Source organism: Halichoerus grypus, chromosome 1 (genome assembly GCF_964656455.1).
Source record: "Halichoerus grypus chromosome 1, mHalGry1.hap1.1, whole genome shotgun sequence".
NCBI lineage: Eukaryota > Metazoa > Chordata > Mammalia > Carnivora > Phocidae > Halichoerus > Halichoerus grypus.
The window spans coordinates 146889843-146904907 of record NC_135712.1 but is presented as its reverse complement, the minus strand read 5'-3'; the positions used below and the strand labels follow the sequence as shown (position 1 = coordinate 146904907).

General features: G+C 42.2%; 1 protein-coding gene across 2 annotated transcripts in view; it reads left to right on the top strand.

The window, feature by feature from the left end:
* The window catches only part of MYRIP (myosin VIIA and Rab interacting protein), a 393858-nt gene that overhangs the window by 65770 nt on the left and 313023 nt on the right, over window positions 1-15065 (top strand). For both annotated transcript variants that reach the window (XM_078073320.1, XM_078073323.1), the window contains one exon: window positions 1256-1399. In XM_078073320.1, coding sequence (XP_077929446.1) covers window positions 1290-1399 — 110 coding nt within the window. In that variant the 5' untranslated portion in view covers window positions 1256-1289. The remainder of the gene's footprint in view (window positions 1-1255; window positions 1400-15065) is intronic.

Below are 15065 nucleotides of genomic sequence, written 5' to 3'. Positions count from 1 at the left end.
GCTTTATAGTAAAGACATTCCATGATGAGTAGAGGTAGGGAGAGTAGATGTTCAAGCCTTGTTCCTGATCTTAAGGGAGAGCATTCAGGCTTTTTTTTTTTTTTTTTTTTTATTGTTGCACCTCTAGTTTATTTAGTTATTTTTCTAAGTTAAATGTTGTTAGTTAACATACAGGACAATACTGGTTTCTGGAGTAGAATTCAATGATTCATCACTTACGTACAGCACCCAGTGCTCATCACAAGTGCCCTCTTTCATTGACTATGATGTTAATTTTAGTTTAGATTTTCTTTCTTTTTTCTGAAAATGACCTTCATATAATGGAGGAAGTTTCCTTTTAGTCTTAGTTTGCAGAGGGCTTCTGTCATGAATGGGCATTGAAATGATCATATGATTTTTCCATTTTATTCTGTTAATGTGGTGAATTACACTGGTTGATTTTTGAATGTTGAACTAACCTGGAATTGCTTAGATAAAACCCACATAATCATCTTTTTGAAATCTTGCCGGATTGGTTCCACTAATACTTTATTGAGGATGGTTGCATTCATGTTTATGATGGTCTTCAGTTCTAGGCAATTTTGGGGAATTATGTATTTGATTTCATACCTGGGTGTAGCCATTCATTAAAAATGACTTTTAAAAATATTGTTTCCCATGATTTCTAGGTAAGCACTGCTGGAAGGTGCTCCTTTGAAATACCATCTTTTCTTCTGCTGAGAAAATGGCTAAATAAGATTATTTTACTACATTTCTTCCTTTTGCAGAAGAGAGCTTATTGATTTCTAGTTTATATTTTATACCCATGTGGTGAAAAGTTAAAGGAATATAGTATATATAGATATTTTAAAAAGTATTATAATTTATTTTATTTTGCAATTACATATAATACTTAGAATTTAAAACTTCAAGTCACAAAAATTTAGAATTTTTGGATCCTGTCTTTTGGCATTTTGTGGAAATCCACACTATCCATCTTGTATGCTTCATTGTGTTGAAAAAAGTAATATATGTATTTTTTTCTAACTTAAGGGTTGGGTGGGATGAATGAAACTGGCAGATACTCAGGTACCTTCTCTCTTTCTCTGTAGCCTTGCCAAAATTGTCTGTAAATGTTTGATGAATATGAGAGCAGAGCAAGATACTATCTTAGATCAAGCTGTATTCATTCTGTGTTAATGACAAAATGGGTTGATTTTTGTCCCTTAGACCTTTCCTCTTTCCCTCAATTTGTGGTCTCTCCTTGATTTCTCAGGTCTTGTGTCATCATCTGTGCTTGGTATTAAATCATGGGGAGGAAGCTGGACCTGTCTGGTCTGACCGATGACGAAACAGAGCATGTTCTCCAGGTGGTTCAGCGAGACTTCAATCTTCGAAAAAAAGAGGAAGAACGGCTAAGGTGAGATGCTTCTATTGCCCTCCCGGGTACCATGAGACAGCATTCCCGAGGGTGTTCCTTGCTGCTAGCCCTAAGTTTGAAGTCTTTTATGTCATGTACACACACTTCTGTTTACAGGAAGAATGCCCTGTCCTCTGTAGAAAGGTTCCCCAGCGTCAGTGCTGGGCACCGTAACGTCAGTTCAGAAATGTGACTGTTCACACTCCCTGTCAAGGTTTTCTTTGGGTTGCTACCCTCTATGTTTTTAGCTGTAGGAAGTTTGTAATGACAGTGGCTGTTTTGAGCTTGTTCCTGACTTTAAGTTTCCTGTTGGCAGGTATTACTGAAGAATAACCAAAGTGTTAGGTGAACAGTTCTTGAGAGAATTAGACTCACACATGCACAGTCTTCTGCTAGAGAGCTCAGCTCCTGTGATACAGGAAAAGAGCTCAGAAGACCTGGGACGGGGAAAGGGCCCACTATACCAGGCTGCGATCACCTGGCCCAGCACCACCCTCCTCATTTTATAGAGGAGGAAACTGAGGCCCAGAGAGGAGCCCTTCTGACTCTCCCGTTGGTATTTCCTTGTGGAATGTTCTGGGAAGTACCCCTATTGCTGTTCATTTGGGTAGAGATACCTAAATGTGGAAGAAGTCAGAGTGACCAAAATGAGGTTATGTGTTGGGTCTAGTATGTTGGAACTAGATGGTAAGTCATCATTAGCTGTCCTCATTCATCTGTCTGTTATCCCTCGGGATTGCATGGGTTTATCATGGTACCATCTCCTTCCTTAGCCACGGAGCTCAAAACTCCAGTCTTTGTAATTCCTCCCCTGACTTGGTCCCCACACAGGGCTGGGCCAGGCACTGTTGATTCTGCCTCCTCACCTTCTGTCCTGACCTTCTCCGGGTCTAGCTTTTATCACTGTCATCCTGGGAATTGGCATAATCTTAGGACCTTCTGCCTCCACTCCTCCAAATAGCCAGGGTTGTGCCACATCTGAGCCCCAACCGGGTCCTCTCCCACTCAGCTTAAAATTGGTGTGGATTGTTTTCCTTTTCCCTTGGGATACCTCAGACTTTCTGTTTCTTTACAGTATTTCCTCCCTTACTAGATTATAAGCACTGTGGTATAATCATCTTTGTTTTTACCACGTTTTGTTTGTCTCTCATATTATCTGTATTCAATATGTACTTGTTAGAGGGAAGACAAAAAAGCCCTGCTAATTAAATAATTAATTGATTTGTAGACCATGTGGCAGGCACTGTTCAATCTGTTGGGTAAAAGGTGAGCAAAACCATTCTTTGCTCCGGGCGCCTGGGTGGCTCAGTTGGTTAAGCGACTGCCTTTGGCTCAGGTCATGACTCTGGAGTCCCAGGATCGAGTCCCACATCAGACTCCCTGCTCAACAGGGAGTCTGCTTCTCCCGCTACCCCCTCTTGTGCTCTCTCTCTCTCTCTCTCACTCTCTCTCTCAAATAAATAAATAAAATCTAAAAAAAAAAACAACATTCTTTGCTCCATGGAGTTTATATTCCAGAGCTGAGCTGACAAATACCATAGCCACAACTCATGGGTGGTGACCGAGCACTTGAAATGTGGTGAGCCTGAATTGGGATGCACTGTAAGTGTAACATACACACCAGATTTCAAATTTAGTACCAAAAAAGGTATAATATCTTATTAATAATTTTATATTGTTTCACTTTGAAATGCTCCTGTTTTGTCTATATGAGGTTAAATAAAAAACATAAGTAATTTTCCCTGTTTCTTTTTATTTCCTTTAGTATGGCTACTAGAAAATTCAAAATTATATATACGTCTCACATTATGTCTCTATTGGATAGTGCTGCTCTAGACGGAGGAGAGGGAGGGGAAATGAACAAATAAAAATGTATTTATATATATTCGATAGTGGTGAGAACCATGAAGAAAAATAAAGCAGGGAAGGGGGCAGAGCCTGGTGTGGGGTGGCAGGTGCTGTTTTTCCATGGGCTGCTCAGGGAAGACCTCTCTGGGGACATTTGGGCAGAGATCTGAAAGAAGCGAGGGAGGAAGCTGTGCTGCTCTCTGGGGTGACATGAGTCACAGCAGAGGGAACCACAGATGTTACGTTTCTGACTCAAAGACATGCCTTGTCTGTTTTCTGAGGAGCTAGGAGGGAATGAGCCAGGGAAGCATTGTATGGAACACAGTCTTAGCAACAACCTGAGCCCAAACCTTATAGTAAGTAGTGAATCTGTGGGAAAGCCCTGAATCTTACTCTAGCCTGAGGAATCACAGAGTTTTCAGCACAGGAGTGACATGACCTGACATCTGCTTTATAGAGTCACTGTGGCTGCTTCGTGGGGAAGACATCATAGAAAGGCAGGACAAGCAGCTTAGGAACTGACAGGAGGCAGCAGTGCAGGTGAAAGGTCGTGCTTTCTCAGAGCAGGGGAGGGGCAAGGGGTGGTGAGTGGTGGTCAGATCCTGGAAACATGTCAGAGGTAGAGCCTGTAGGATTTGCATTTCCTTATCGGGATAGGAAACGTAAGAGGGAGAGTCAGGGAGGACTGTGAGGTTTGTGGCTTGGGCGACTGGGAAAATGAAGTTGCCTTTCACTGAGTGGAAAGACTGAAAAGCAGAGAGTTGGCAGGCAGCTGGAACTGAGCTCTGTCTTAAATATCTTCAACTTGAGATCATTTTTAGACATCCAAGTAGAGATGTCAAGTTGGCATTTGTATATTTTCATCTAGAGTTCAGGTGGGAAATCCAAGCCAGAGACAAAAATTTTGTAAAGAAAATGGTCACCAAAGGTCAGGAGAGTAGGCAGAGCTGGAGCATACAGTCCAATGCCAGTCAACACTAAGACTGTTTGAAATTTGTGGCCACTAATTTACATTGAGACCAATTTCAGCACAGTAGTGTGTGTTTCTCCTGCATGATTCAGCTTCTCTCCTCACCAGGACCATCAACAAGAACCATGTCTCCCTCAGTCTTGTGTCCCAAGCTCTGGGCACTGGGCCTGGCCCACAGTGGACATGCCCTAAGTATCTGTGGAACAGATGGATAAATGTAGATTGTCTGTCAATCTATATAGCCAACTTTATGTATGGCTTGAAGAATCAGTCTTACTATTTTCTAGGAATCATTAAGACCATCTGTGTATCATGCTTCATCTCCTGGAAACTCAAATATGGGTAAGCCACAAACTTACCTAGTGTTTTCTGATTGTGGACACTTGTCTTAGCTCCACTGAAGTCACATGCAAGTCTCTGTAGAAGACTTGCTTTATGCTTGGTTTGGGGAGAAGTGCTTAAATGCAGTGAAGTTGCCATTGCACTTGAAGTGGGCGCCTTCTTTCTGTTGAGGTCATGTGGTCTTAGTAGCTAGTAGTCAGCAGCTCTGCTGCAGTTCCACACAAATGCATGATCATGGGAACCTACATGTGTTGGGGAAAGAATGATACTTGAAGCCACCAGTGTCTAATGAGGAGTAACCCAGCACCTCTTCTGGTCCTGGGAATGGATGGTTTTCCTCTGAAGACAGCCATCACTGCTGTCCCTCTACCCATGGCCCAGTCGACATGCCTCCCTGGGTGCCTACCAAACTCAGAATGATTTTGGCATAGGACCTTACTGTTGGATAAGAAGAGGTTGAGACAACACCACCTCAAAACCAATGAAATCAAACATTTGCCTCACCTTTTCCGTATTACTTGGATTTAGGGTGCATGGGAGAGTCTAGGAAGCTGTGTTATAGCAGGCATTTTTGAATTTTTTAATATTTGCTTTAATGAACATAAGACTCAGAATGGAGGATTTTTAATTTTAAAGTTTTAAATTGAATTACATGTCTTTTCTCCTGACCAGCTGTTTTTTACTTACCTAGTTTCTCAGATGAGCTTTCGTGGTGGTAGCTCTTGGGTGTAGAGCTTATACATTGTTTCTGATGATCATCAGTGTGGACATAAAGTGTAGTAAATACATAGGTGGTGGAAGTGTGAATTAAATGTCCTCAGAACATAAGGAGAGGTAGTGGGGCTGAAGAACTCAGTACAATTAGGTCATTGAAATGAATTCACAAAAAGAGAACTAAAAGGTGTAAAGCAGTCACTGTGAACTGGCACTGCCCTGGGTACTCTGCAAATTCATCTTATTGACTCATTGCAGGAGTCCCTATAAGGTGGATCTCCATGTTACATGGAAGAACCTGAGCACAGAGAGGTTGCAAGGCTTGCTCAGAATAGCACAGTTCATTGGGGATAGAGCCAGAATTTTGTTTCCCAAATTCTCTCAGTTATATAGCCTCAATTAAACCTTTTCAAACTGCCTCCCTCCCTTCCTTCTTCCCTCTCCCCTTCTCTCCTTCCCTCTTTCCTTTATTCTCTCCTTCCTCTCCACCCATTCCCCCAACCCCTCCCTCCCCCTGCCCTTGCTTTCCCTTTCCTTCCCTTTCTTTTTTCTTTCTTTTTTTGTGGTTAGGATTTTGTTTAACCAAGAGATAGCCAGAGATGGTGAAGAGAGCCTTGTTTTAGAGTTTGGAAATGTGAGTTTGGGTCTTAGCATGAGCCCCAACCTTTGGAAACACACTTAATCTTACTACAATATAACTTGCTCCTCTGTAAAATGGGACTAGAGGCACCTGCCCTATCTAGTCCATTATGTTGTCATAAATACTGAAATAAGTGATGTATTTAAAAGTGCTTTATGAGTTGTTAAAGATACATGAGGGTAAATGGGAGTAACTGACACAGATAGGAGGAAAATGTTGGCAGGTGGTGGAAGCACCATGATTTGGGGGAGTCTTCCAAGACGGAGAGCTAGGATGGCATCCTCATGAACTGGAGCAATGGGGAGGTGGAAGGGACAGTCTGCACCTTCAGCCAGGATCTCTCTCCTGCGTTCAGGCCTGTAGAGTTTGCCCTTGAGAAATGGGAGCACAAGCCTTCTGGATGGCTCTCTCAGACATCCCACAGGTACCTCAGCCTGCTGTGCCCAAACAGTGCCCTCTCCCAAGGGGTCAAGGGATGGGGAGTCACAGACACTGGCCTGACTTTGCAGACCAGCTGGCTCACTGACCTTCAGCAGGAGGAGCACCAGGCTTTTCAGGGCCATTGGGATCACACAGACACACCTGGGAGGTCCCATATGATTTAGTGTGCTCTGGACAGACTTAAAAAATACATAATTACAGTTTGTTTTTAAAGATGAAGTTCACATATGCACATAGCTGACATGTATAGTTGAAGTTTGACAAATATATACAATTATAAAATATATACATTATATACAAATATACATAATGTATAAAAAAATATACATAAATGTAACCAGCACTCCCGCGAAGATACAGAACACTTCCATCAGCTCCAAAAGCTCCCTGCCTCCAATCAGTCCCCATGCCTCAGTGGTAGCGACAGTTTTGGTTTCTATCAATGGGTGGTATTCCTTAGGATCTGTCTTTTTTTTTTTGCTCAGCATGCTGCCTTTGAGATTTATCCATGTTGTTGCGTGCGTCAACAGTTAGTTCCTTTATATAACTGGGTTGTGCTTCATGGTATGTTCCGTGCTCTCACAGCTTGTGGACCCATTCTCCTGTTAATTGTACCATGGCCAGTTTTTAGCTGTTACGAACAAAGCTGCTATAAACATTCTTGTCCAAGTGTTCATTTCTCTTGAGCAAATACTTAGAAGTACAATTGCTAGGTCTTAGGGAGGTACACACAAGTAGAAAGTATAAAAAAACCACTGTGTATCCACACCACTTATAGCAACTACCAGCATCCAAAGCCAATTGCAGACATCATGTTGTTTTGCCTCAAAATACTTCATCATGCATCTCAGAAAAGGCATTTTCTTACATAGCATAATGCATTTTAACAGCTAACAAAATTAAATAATTCCTTACTATCCTTTAATATCCAGTAAATTTATCCAATGATCTTTTTTAAAAAGTCTTTTTACAGTGAATGTCTTCATGTCAGAATGGAAACAGTGTCCACTCATTAATTTAGCCATTTTGAATTGAAAGTCCCTTAATTTTGTCATGACTTCTGACTTAAATCAGAAGTCAAGAGTGGTACTGGGTGTCTGTGGGAATAGTTTTGATTTGTTGTTCTTGTAGTCAGGCAGAGTTAGAGATGGAGCTTAGTTTTTGTTTTGTTTTGTTTCTGTTTTTGTGTTAGAGAGTACAAGTGAGGCAGGGGTGGGTGGGGACAGGGAGAGGGAGAGAGAGAACCTCAAGCAGAATCCACACTCGGTGTGGAGCCCGACACAGGGCTTGATATCATGACCCTGAAATGATGACCTGAGCCGAAATCAAGAGTCGGGTGTTCAAACAACTGAGCCCCTGGCTCAGGCATCCCTGGAGATTAGTTGTGTTATAATTTTCCTCTAAAAAGGTCTTTTTTCACAATTTGTTCCATTGGTCTCCCTTCAAATTCTATTAAAATTTTCTTTTAAATCCATAACTTGTGTTCTTTTTCTTTTCAAAAACCATGTATTTAGATTGAATGGGATATTTTAAGAAATGTAGAAGGGACAGCATGATTGTCATGGCAGGTGAGTGGAGAAGGGCACCGTGAGAAGTGTTGTAGATACCATTTTTTCTAGGACTCCCAGTCAGTGGCGAGAAGAGTTCTGTTCCCCACTCCCCTCGCCCCATCCCATCACAACCGGGATGTATACATCAGCTTCTGTATATATGCATACTCATAGGTCTTACTATATAAAGAGATTCTGTGGACTCCATACCAGTAAGATTATGTGCTTTCCCAACACTGGAGATGTGGGGTGTTGAACATTTAATCCCATTAAAAGCTATATGTAGAGTGGGACTGTTTGGGGGAAGACCGAGGACTGGATGGGCCTGAGGATGGTAGACATGCAGTACCAGACAGTGGAGGGGTCCTTATTTACAAGTTCAGTAGAGTGAGTGCCGATTGCATTTCTCCAAGACACACAACAGCATTAGAGCTATGGATGGAAGATGTTGGAGAACAAAAGACACGTTGATTTCTGCTCCTACCTCCAGGGACCTAATCTAATCAGGTAAATGTGTAGAAAATACACATTATACTTGGTTAGTTTTATTCTTTTTTTTTTTTTATCAGATGATTTCATGCAAATTTAGAAATCAAAATGGTAAAGAAGACCTTATAATGAAAAGCACATATCCTCTGCTCCCTGTTGAATTGTTTTATTCTCAGTTCTTAGTTCTTGGTCTTCCTGGCATTACCTCCATAAACCTAAAGAGCATGCTTATGTTGCTATTTCATAATTAATGAATTAATTTTAGACATTCTTTCAATTCTCTGCTCTGAATGATTGGGGTTTCACTCACTTACGCTACCATTACTTTTTGTTTCTTGATGTTTCTTATACTTGTTCCTTGATATTTCTTGTATTAACTTTGGCTTGGTGGTCATATTTCAAACTTTGAGTCTCATTCCATCAACTTTTGCTATGCCTTCTTAATTCTGACCATGCAAATGTGCATATCAGTGCCCTGCCTTCCCTCTACCCCTCCTTCCACTTTCTTTATCTCACATCTGTCCCTGTGGTACCTTTACTCTTACATATCCAAGCTTGAGTCCATTCACAGGCTGTTCCGCAAACATATTTGAGCCTCTCCAGTTTTGTTCAGAAGTTGACTCAAATGTTGAAAATCAATAAGCAGCCTTAAGTAATTATGATGGAACATATTGTCTGTGCTCCCTCTCCTTTTTTAGAACTTCACTGAAATCTGTAGGTGGCTGATTGTTCTCCTCCTTTTCTCTTTACTTTTATAAATTAATTGCACTTTTATTTCTTTGCTGTCATTTTGAAGTAGTCTTAGGAAGGATGAGAGGCTGCTAAGTGTTTGCTTAGTCTGTCATCTGGATTTGCTAGTCAGGGCCGTGAGGCCCCTGGGGAGGGTGCAGAGATGAAGAGCACTCCAGCGTGCGACATGAACCCAGAGCACCCTCTCAGTCAGACAGATGCAGATGTGAATCCTTCTACCACTTCTTACCTTAGGCTTGTTACCCAGCCTCTGAGCCTCGGAGGTCGAAATGAGTCTGGGAGAGACTGGATCATTGCTGTACATGAACACTGTCTATCCTCAGGAAAATTAACATTTCTGGAAAGTCTGCCCTGACTTTCACTTCACCTCTGTGGATAGAGCCTTGGGAGGGAGGGGGAGGAATCAATCCATGCCATGGACCGTGTTCTTGCTGTCTTAGATCCATCCCCAGGTTCCATAATTCCAGGCATCAGTGATGCCCACTGAGAGACACACCCTCTCATGGATTTCAGGTTTCTATATTTTTCTTGGCTTGATTGCCTTCTCTGCTTCTAGTGTTGGTCTCTTTGACAGAGTAAATAGGGTTAAATATTATTGTGTCTGCACAGGATTCAATGAGAGGAATAAATGAATTCGTATAAAAACTCAGTATATTCAGTACTGTCTGCTATGATGTGCCCTAGTGGCTAATGAGATTCATCATCGGCATATGAAGTTTCTCTGTTCCCTCCTTTCCTCAGTTATGCAACTCCTGAAAAATCTTTATAGAGTAGAAAAAATAACTAGACATATATACTGCATTGAAGGCCATGCTGTTCCAGAAGTCTTACTCAACCACTTTATTTCTTAGAATTTGAGTTTCTGGGGACAGTGGGAGTGTGGGAGCCCCAGCCAGGATCAGTGTGGTGTCTATAGCAGCTCTGAGCCTGGCACCAGGCGCCCATGGAAGTTTTGGGCCAGCCGGGATTTTGATGACATCATTTATGGCAGCAGTAAAGCCTTAGAGGGGGATCGAGGCTGTGATTGGGAGGAAGAAGTGCTAAATATAGCTTCCTAGGCTGTAGGCAGACTAGCAGACAGACCACCACAGTGCAGTATGGCTGGAGGTGGGGATGGCCAAGTCTTGTTGCCTTCTTTGTTGGACTCCACGTGCTTCCCGAATGACTCAGATCCAGGAAGCCTGGCATCCATTTGAGCATGCCAGGCTCCCTGTGGTAGCCACAGAGGGCACGGCCACAGACTTGCACATTGTCCCTACTCAGGGGCTATGTTTGCTATGTACTGGGCATTTGGCTGGGTGTTCCCTTCTCTTCATCTGCCTTTCTGTGTTTCTGGCATACTTAATTGTAAGAACTTCTTTTTCTTCTGTAATGTAGCGTATCGCGATGTTCTGTTAATATCTGCTCCGATAAACAGATTAAATTAGTAAAATAAATAAATGAAATGCCATCTGTATGGTAGAGATAGAGAGTGCTCACCAAATATTTCATGTGTTCTTGCACATTTCCCAGCCTCCCCTGCGGTTAGGTCAAGGCCATGTAACTAGGTCTGGCCAATAGGCTGTGGGAGGAAGGGTATGTGTCACTGCTAGGCCAAGGCACTTAGAAGCTGATATTCCTCCCTACCTCCTGCCTGCTCTGGGGACCATGGAGGCCTCATGTTGAGACATGGCATCACCAGATGGACAGAGCCTGCTCTCTAAGACATTCGATGGAACAGAGGTTCTGATGACCAGCAGGGGACTTTATGTGACAAAGAAAGAAACTTCTGTTGGGTGAAGTCACTGAGGACTTGGGGTTTATTTGTTATAAAAACATACTCTAGTATTGCTTTGACTAATAGTTTCTGGGAGCTCAAAGGGACCCAAGGATTCATTATACCCCACCCTTGGCTTTGCCGCTAAAGAAGCAGGCTTGGAGGGTGCATGGGCAGATAATGGTAGAGTCTGGCCAAGACCTGAGGTTCCCAGTGCTAGGGCTCCTGGTCTTCTTCCACCATCTGGCCCCTCATGTAGTAGAAGATACCATGGAAAGATCTTCAGACGTACAGTAGAATCATAGTTTATACCCTATGATTTTATATTGTCAGGCACGTTTACAAAGTGGTTTTAAAAAGTGACTGTTAATTGCACAGTACTCTGGTGTTCACACTGAGTCCTGGAAGCACTTATGAGATAGCCACAGCCTTTAAAATTTCTCATTTAATACATGCTTGCCAGAAGCTAGTTAGCATCTGGATAACTTCCAAAGATTTGCTGGTGCTCTAGTGGACTTGGTCTGTGGTGGAGCAGGGGTTAGATATAATGAAATGGTTTCCTGTAACTGCAACTGGCCATTAATTGTCAGGGTTTGCTGAGCTGACAGTGTACTTAAGCCTACCATGGACAGTGGGGCCAGGCTGGGCCAGGCCAGGGGAAGGAAGGGAGGGAAGGGGCGAGATGCACAGAGCACTTCCTGCCTGTTTTTTTCTGAGAGGCTTGGTGATGATAGTATGCAAGCGTCTCCCCCTTTCCCCGTGTTAAGGAAAGGGAACCAAATTCACCTGGACACCTGCTTCCTGCTGTCTCGACGGTCTCAATTGCTCACTTGCTGATAGGACCTGCACCTGCTTTGCCACTTGGGGGGAGGGCAGCATTCCACCCCCCACCCCAAGAGTCAGGTCTAAGAGTTGTAAGGAAATAAGTAAGAGGTGCCAGGCATGTGGAAGAACCACTGCAGGGAAGCGGAGCATCTCCCCAAACTGGAAATGGTTTGTGTTTCTAGTCTGTTATACAGACACTCCTTTGAGGATTAATCGGCATTTTTTTAAGAAGAAAGAACACGGTGCTTTTAATAAAATGAGTTAGTGATCTTTCTTCATTCAAAATTCATTTTAATTTTAAACAAATTAAAATTTTATTATAAGAACTTAATTTTTCAAGGCGTTTCTTTTTCACAGAGTAAGATGCCTTTGTTCTCAGTGTCTTTTGTTGGGACACTTAAATTGATCTAATGAATTAACAAATACTCCTGGTTATATCCTTCTATGAAGCTGGAAGTCACTTGGAATAGATGTGCCCTACGGTTTATGAAATAACTGAGCATTCACAGAGTTCCCCTGCCTGACATCTCTGCACTGGCCCTTTGTAGCCCTTGAGATTCCACACTGACACTGCAGCATTAACCTGTCTAGTTAATGGATCTGCCATCTGGGAGCGGATAGCAGGAATTCCTTCCTCTGCATTGGTAGATCAGATTAACCAGCCAGTCACCTGGCCGTGCTCTGAAAGAACAGCGCACAGAGCAGGTATGTTTTATAGTGGAGTGGAAGGTCTGGTATGGCACTGTTTGAGAGTCTGTTTGTGATGGGGGAAGACCCAGTAGGAGTCAGAACTGGGAGACGCCAGGAGAGAGCCTGGGGTCCTGTGGAGGCAGGTATGGGGACCTCAAAAGGGAATAGGAAGGGGAGGGTATAGAGTATCAATCTCAAAGCTAGAGGGGGCCTCCCAAGATTTTTTTAAAATTTCCTTTTTGTTTATTTTTGGAATTTTTATTAATAATGAAAAGGTTAAATATGCTAAATCAAAGCTGTTGGATTCATTTATTTCAAAATCATGGACTTAATGTCAGTACTGTCCTGGGCAAAAGTAAAGGGGATGAAAGGGCAAGGGGAGAGAGGGAGAGGTTCACAATTTTTCTTTTAATTTTATTATGTTATGTTAATCACCATACATTACATCATTAGTTTTTTTTATTATGTTATGTTAATCACCATACATTACATCATTAGTTTTTGATGTAGTGTTCCATGATTCATTATTTGCATATAACACCCAGTGCTCCATTCAATACGTGCCCTCTTTAATACCCATCACCATCCCCCCACTCCCCTCCCCCCTAGAACCCTCAGTTTGTTTCTCAGAGTCCATAGTGAGAAGTTCACAATTTAATAAGTGTCTTAACTCTTGCAGAAGAGTCTGAAAGGTGGGCTGAGTCTTACATGTATAACTAGGATGCTCTAGAGAGTAAGAAATAAAAACATCAAGGCAGACCCATGGGACTACTTGCATTTCAGTGGGAGGTAGGAAAAAGGAAAGACTTCCTAAAGAGGGGTACCTTTTGATCTGATTCTTGAAGACGAACAGGATTTTTTAAGTGGATTGAAACCAAGGTCTGGGAGCCTCCTGGGCAAAGTAATAAAGATAGAAAAGAGGACTTATTTTCTCAACCCCACATCAGGGCCTGTGGGGGGCCAGGGAGGAAGACAAGTAGTTCTACTTCCACTGTTCCTAATCATGTGGAATAGAGCGTGGTGTTCCAGAACATCATCTCTTATTCCTGGCAACCCTCAGAAAAATGCTTTTCTTATCCATTGCCAAAATGGGGAAACTGAGGACCCAAAAAGATGTTAAGTAACTTGCTCAGGTTGCACATAGTGAGAGATAAATCCAAACCTAGGCAGCGTCATCCCAGAGCTGGGTCCATTAACTAGGATAGCAGATAGCACACAGCCTTGGCATTGAGACAAGGGACCCAGGTGCCATGGGGCAGAGTAGGGGAAATTAGGGTCATCTTAGAAAATCTGGTACCAGTGCTTACTAAAATTGGGGGCATTGCAGGAATGGGGAACTAGTAAGGTTTCAGTTAGGATATGGGGAAGGGTAGTTGGGACATCATAGTAGGCATTAGCCACCTGTGGCATTGAACACTTCAAATATGGCTTGTCCAAACTGAGATGTAGTCCAGGTGTAAAATACGCTCTGGATTTCAAAGATCTAGTATGAAAAAAAGGATATAAAATATATCATTAATAATTTTTTTTTAAAGATTTTTTTTTAAATTTATTTATTTGACAGAGAGATAGCACAAGTAGGCAGAGCGGCAGGCAGAGGGAAAGGGAGAAGCAGGCTCTCTGCTGAGCAGGGAGCCCGATGCGGGGCTCGATCCCAGGAGCCTGGGATCATGACCTGAGCCGAAGGCAGCCGCTTAACCGACTGAGCCACCCAGGCGCCCCTATCATTAATAATTTTTATATTGAAAACAAATTGATTCAACAGAAAAATGAAGTGGGGGAAATTGGAGAGGGAGATGAACCATGAGAGACTATGGACTCTGAGAAACAAACTAAGGGTTCTAGAGGGGAAGGGGGGTGAGGGGATGGGTTAGCCTGGTGATGGGTATTAAAGAGGGCACATACTGAATGGAAAAAAAAAAGAAAACAAATTGAAATGTATCTTAAAATTACATTTTTTTGGTTTTGTTTTGTTTTGCTTTGGAAATTGAGCTTTTATTTTTTATTTATTTATTTTTTTGATGTAGTATTCCATGATTCATTGTTTGCATATAACACCCAGTGCTCCATTCAATATGTGCCCTCTTTAATACCCATCACCATCCCCCCACCCGCCTCCACTCTAAAACCCTCAGTTTGTTTCTCGGAGTCCATAGTCTCTTGGTTTGTCTCTCCCTCCGATTTCTCCCCCTTCATTTTTCCCTTCCTTCTCCTAATGTCCTCCATGTTATTCCTTATGTTCCACAAATAAGTGAAACCATATGATAATCGACTTTCTCTGCTTGACTTATTTCACTTAGCATAATCTCCTCCAGTCCCATCCATGTTGATGTAAAAGTTGGGTATTCATCTTTTCTGATGGCTGAGTAATATTCCATTGTATATATGAACCACATCTTCTTTATCCATTCATCTGTTGAAGGGCATCTCAGCTCTTTCCACAGTTTGGCTATTGTGGACATTGCAGCTATGAACATTGGGGTGCATATGGCCCTTATTTTCACTACATCTTTGTCTTTGGGGTAAATAAAATGTACAATTAAAACTAATTTTACCTTTTTTTTTTACTTTTTAAAAATGTGACTACTATATGACGTTTTTATTGGACAACACTGGTTTGGAATGCTAGGTTAAGCAGTTTGGAATTTATA